General features: G+C 43.1%; 2 protein-coding genes across 2 annotated transcripts in view; both read left to right on the top strand.

The window, feature by feature from the left end:
* LOC102767145 (zinc finger protein 501) overlaps nucleotides 1-1,741 on the top strand; it is a 6,316-nt gene extending 4,575 nt beyond the window's left edge. Inside the window, 2 exon segments of the mRNA XM_015569914.1 lie at nucleotides 351-1,302; nucleotides 1,304-1,741. Coding sequence (XP_015425400.1) covers nucleotides 351-1,302; nucleotides 1,304-1,556 — 1,205 coding nt within the window. The 3' untranslated portion in view covers nucleotides 1,557-1,741.
* The window catches only part of LOC102766858 (zinc finger protein 551-like), a 54,885-nt gene that overhangs the window by 35,850 nt on the left and 13,413 nt on the right, over nucleotides 1-5,622 (top strand). The gene's annotated exons all lie outside the window — the stretch shown is intronic.

Here is a 5,622-nt window from a genome sequence, read left to right as displayed (position 1 = left end):
AGATCAAACCCACAACCTCAGGATACACACTTTCATAGAGCGAGCCACCTGGCCAGGGCTCTGAATTTGTTTTTAATTTCAGAAGCTCATAGTGGGATCTTAACGTTTTTCTCGAAGTAGAGTCATGTCATCTGCCAACATCTCATATGATAACTTGTGGTTCACACTGTCAGGCGTAATACCTTTTTTTCTTTTCTTTTTAATAAAAGCTTCTAGCTAATTTGAACTATGCTCCTTTTTGGTTTTTAAGATTCTGAAATTGATTTTTATAAAAATAGGGAGGGGGATAGTGAGGAACATGTAATGAGAGCAAAACATTGATTGCCTGCCTCCTGTATACCCCTTACCAGGGATAGAACCTACAAACCCAGCATTTTTCCAGAGCAAGAATGTAATCAGCAACTCTTTGGTGCATGGGATAATGCCTAACCTACTCATCCACACTGGAGAAAAGCCTTATAAATGCAATGAATGTGGAAAATCTTTTACCAGGAGCATTGACCTTCGTCTTCACCAGAGAGTTCACACTGGAGAAAAGCCTTATAAATGCAGTGAATGTGGGAAATCTTTTACCAGGAGCACTGCCCTTCAAGTTCATCAGAGATTGCACACTGGAGAAAGGCCTTATGAGTGCCATGAATGTGGGAAATCTTTTTCCTGGAGCAGTACCCTTCGTTGTCATCAGAGAATTCATACCGGAGAAAAGCCTTACAAATGCAATGAATGTGGGAAAAATTTTATCACGACAGGTCACCTTCATCAACATCATCAGAGAATTCACACTGGAGAAAAGCCTTATAAATGCAGGGAATGTGAAAAATCTTTTCCCACTAGCGATGATCTTCATTGTCATCAGAGAGTTCACACCGGAGAAAAGCCTTATAAATGCAGTGATTGTGGGAAATCTTTTACCAGGAGCACTGCCCTTCGAGATCACCTGAGATTGCACACTGGAGAAAGGCCTTATGAGTGCAGTGAATGTGGGAAATCTTTCCCCAGGAGTAGTGACCTTCGTCTTCATCACAGAATTCACACTGGAGAAAAGCCTTATAAATGCACTAAATGTGGGAAATCTTTTATTTATAGCACTCTCCTTTCTCGTCATCAGCGAGTTCACACTGGAGCAAACTCTTATAAATGCAGTGAATGTGGGAAAACTTTATCCACCAGCATTGCCCTTCAAGGTCATCAGAGATTGCACACTGGAGAAAGGCCTTATGAGTGCAGTGAATGTGGGAAATCTTTTACCACTAGCACTGGCCTTCACTGTCATCAGAAAATTCACACTAGACAAAAGTGTTACATGTGGGAAATCTTTTACCACTAGCACTGGCCTTTACTGTCATCAGAAAATTCATACTAGACAAAAGTGTTATAAATGCAGTGAATGTGGAAAATCTTTTACCTGGAGCACTGCTCTTCATCGTCATCAGAGACTTCATACAGGAGAAAAGCCTTATAAATGCTGTGAATGTGGGAAATCGTTTGCAAGGAACTATAGTCTCCAATATCATCAACGAGTTCACACTGGATAAAGACTTTATGAGTGCAATTAACATGGGATATCTCTCAGCCAAATTTCTAAATTCGCTCTGCAGATATGAGTTCACATGTGAGACTTGTCTTAGATGTGTGAGAAATGTGTTTTCTTAGTCATTACTTAACAATAGCATAAGAAAATTAGAGGCCCGGTGCACAAAATCGTGCACGGGGAAAGAGGTTGTCCCTCAACCTGGCCTGCACCCTCTCCAATCTGGCACCCCTCAGGGGATGTCCGACTACTGGTTTATGGACCTGGCAGTCAGACATTTCTCTCTCAATCTGGAACGGCTGGCTCCTAACAGCTCGCCTGCTGTCTGTCCAATTACCCCTAACCGCTTCTGCTTTCCAGCCAGAATGCCCCCTCACCACTCCCCTGCCGGCCTGATTGCACCCAACTGCCATCCCCTGCTGGCCTGATCGCTTACAACTGCCCTCCCAGGCCAGCCTGATTGCCAACAACTGCCCTCCCCTGTTGCAACCTGCCTCTGCTGGGACCCACCTCCTTCATGAGAGGCAGTGGAGACGCCGGGACCAGCCTCCTTCACGCTTCACAGAGCCGCAGGACCCCCAGGCCTCTCCACACGGAGTGGGCATCGGGCCCTGCTTCCATTGTGTGTGCAGCCATCTTGTGGCGGCCATCTTGTGACAACGTCGCACGAGGGCGTGACACCACCAAGGCTTTTATTATATAGGATTTGTGAAGTCTCATTTGTCTAAATTGAATCTCATACATTTAAATACCTACATTATGTAAATTCCCCATAAGTGTTTTTGTGGGGTTTTTTGTTTTTGTTTCTATTTTGGTCTTTAATTTTGGGTGTAATATTTACTGTGTGTTAGCTCATAAGGAGATCTCAGCTCTCCACACATGCTGAGGTGAAAAACTTTTATGGGGCCTCAAACAGTCTTTGCCCTCGATGGAACAGTATGGTGTAGAATTTAACTTAGCAAGTTTTTGCGCAATTTATATTGCTGCCTGTATTTTCCTTGGAAACACTGTGGACTGTGGAGTCTCTAGTCCTCATATGAATATGGAAGCTTTGAGGTACAGAGGGGGTAACTGTGACAACCTTGAGTATATCTTCAAGCAGCATGAAAATTTTTCTTGTTTTCAAGGGATGCTGCCAATATATTTGAATCTCCAGCAGACTCACTACTGCTCCCTGAATCTCAGTTGGCTGAATGTGACACCCAGATGATTGATGGCGCCTACTTTGGCCTTCCAAGATCAATAAAAGTAACAAGCTGAGTACTTGTTGCCAGGATTCCAGGGTTAGATTTTCAAGCATTTTCTCTTTTAATTCTCACAACAACCTGAACAAGTGGAAACTCATATCAAATCGCTGATAAAATTCAGTATCAGAGAAATGAAGTCAGGTCCCCAATTTTACACCACAGACAAGTGTTAGATTCAAGGGGCTGGATTTTAACTCATTGTTTTCTCTAGCGCCAGAAACAGTCTCTACCCCTGATGAGCAGCCCTTACTGGAGCAGGTACAGTCTGAGGACCAGGGTGGCTCAGCTGCAGCTCCTGTTTCCATGGTTGCAGTTATGCTTTTCCTCCCATTCCCTTCACATTTCAGAGCACTTACCTTTGGCCTCCCTCTGTTGAATGCCATCATTTCTCAGCTGCAGTAGTTTCTCCAGGGGAATCTTCTTTCAGAGTGAGCTGCGTTTGTCTGCCTCCTTTTTGATCCCAGCACAGAGTTTGACCCACAGGAGACCTCGGATATTTGGGCTGGGCCTCTGCAACTGTGCCCACATGTTGGGTGTCATGCTGTGATCCCATCCACTGTGATGAATTTGTTGCCTCACCTTGACCCTGCAAATGATGTTCCTATGTGGCACTGACATTCACCCTACAGGAGTGGATACAACTGGACATGAATTCTGGGGCCTAATATTTGAAAGTGATGCTGGAGTCCTACATGATCCCAGTCTCTGGATGGGTGCTCACCTCTTATTCATGCATAGGACCCACCACCATGTGATTCTGTCCACTATCTCCCTACTGGCTGAATGAGACAATGGCTCTCACTGTTTTCTCTGTAGCCCAGATCATGTTATGGGCCCACTTCCTACTTCCTAGTCTCCTGTGTCTGCACCCTGGGTCTTTGGGTTGGAACTGAATCCTTTTGAATACGAGCCTTCACTGCAGTGCACAGCACACTGGGACACAACTGAGGTCCTTACTGTGCTTTTCCTGACAATCTACCCTAACTGACTATCCACAACATTTTTTTTAATATATATTTTATTGACTTTTTATACTGAGAGGAAGGAAGAGGGATAGAGAGTTAGAAACATCGATAAGAGAGAAACATCAATCAGCTGCCTCCTGCACACTCCCTACTGGGTATGAGCCCACAACCAAGGTACGTGCCCTTGACCAGAATCGAACCTGGGACCCTTGAGTCCGCAGGCTGACACTCTATCCATTGAGCCAAGCTGATTAGGGCTATCCACAACATTTTTTGATGGTGAAGGTGGTCTTACAGGTGAAGGTGTTTGCTATTTTGGCTAGTTACTCTTTTTCTGAGTTGTTTCCATGTATATGGAGGTATACAGGTTAATAACTTTTTGGTGGTTTTTGCCCCATTAATCTATATTTCACCAATTTAATTATTAGGGCAACCAAAGAACCTAGAAAAGAGGAAGGAAATATTTTGACTCTACAATGTCACTTTTCATTTTCACCCACTTAACTCCTTAGAATAATGGAATACTGTTAGGGTTTGTCAAGTGATGTGTGCTGTGTAAGAATTCACAGCAAAGAGAAGACATGCAGAGAGAAAGTTTATTTCACTTTCCAAGATTGGAAAGGGCCAAGTATTGCTAGTCAGTACAGAGCAGGGAAGAAAGGGTGGCTTCTGCTTTCCAGCAGTGCAAGTTATGAAGAGTTCAAAAGAGGGTGGTTTGAATGGGCGGAGGGAAGGAAACTTTCTACTAACTAGAGATTCTTTGGTACAAATTATCCCTGACGTGTGATAACAGCAGGGAGAATGGGTGGCAAGAATGCAGTCTTGAAAGTAGCTTATCTTGTTCTGCAGTTTGAACAGAGGAGCTGTGTGAATTAAGGGAGCCAATAAACTTGGGGTTTAATTAGCAGGTGCATTTCATAAATAGTGGAAGGTCACAGTAAAAAAAAAAAAGACCTTTTTTTTTTGTCCTTACGAATACCTCAACCACTTTTAGAACCTAAAGCTTAAGTTATTTATCTCTTTTAAAATATATATTTTATTGATTTCAGAGAGGAGAGAGCAGTAGAGAGAGGTAGAAACACCAATGATGAGAATCATTCATTGGCTGCCTCTTGAACATCTCCAATTGGGCATGGAGCCCAAAACCCAGGCATGTGCCCTTGACTGGAATCGCACCTGGTAGCTTTTGGTCTGCAAGGCTTTGCTCTATACCCTGAGCCGAACTGGCTAGGGCCTAAGGCTTTATTGACATAAAGAATGAATACTTCTAAGAGTTCAAGTAAAGGGACACAAGCAGTACTGGGGGCATCGTGTTAAGGAGGATGTCAGCAATGGGTCCTGGAGGAAATCAACCACTCATTGAATTTTCTCTTGAACTCACAGGTTCTAACTCCCCAGTATGGACAAAAATGATGGCACATGGTAAACCTAGCAAGCTCAGGGAGCCTGTCATGGCATGGTCGATCTTACAAACTCAGAGGTCAAAGGTAACCATATAGGATGGTTTGAATTAAAACTTTGTAAGTAAAAGCTTGTCTCGGGGGTAGTTCTGTCCTAACCTTGTTTTTGTGTTTTGTTTTGTTTTTTTGCAAAGGTCAGTTTTTACCTTATTGAGCCTGCCTATTGTCTTTTTGCATCTAAGATAACATGCCTTTGGATTTTCAGGAAATTTTCCGTTTTACAGACTCCCTAAGGGCACGATCTCTCAAGACAACAGTCCACACAGCCCCAATTGTTATTGTTATAAGTTAAATATTAACTGTTAACTAATCAATAACCTTTACAAAAAAAGTCTGTGTCTTTTTTACTTTTTGTCCAATCTGTCAGATTTCCCTCCTCAGCCCTCCCCTAATTTATTACCAATGATATTTTTTTAACC

The sequence above is a fragment of the Myotis davidii genome, unplaced genomic scaffold (genome assembly GCF_000327345.1).
Source record: "Myotis davidii unplaced genomic scaffold, ASM32734v1 scaffold1786, whole genome shotgun sequence".
NCBI classification, from domain to species: domain Eukaryota; kingdom Metazoa; phylum Chordata; class Mammalia; order Chiroptera; family Vespertilionidae; genus Myotis; species Myotis davidii.
The sequence above is the reverse complement of the archived record's forward strand: the minus strand, read 5'-3'. Positions and strand labels throughout refer to the sequence as shown.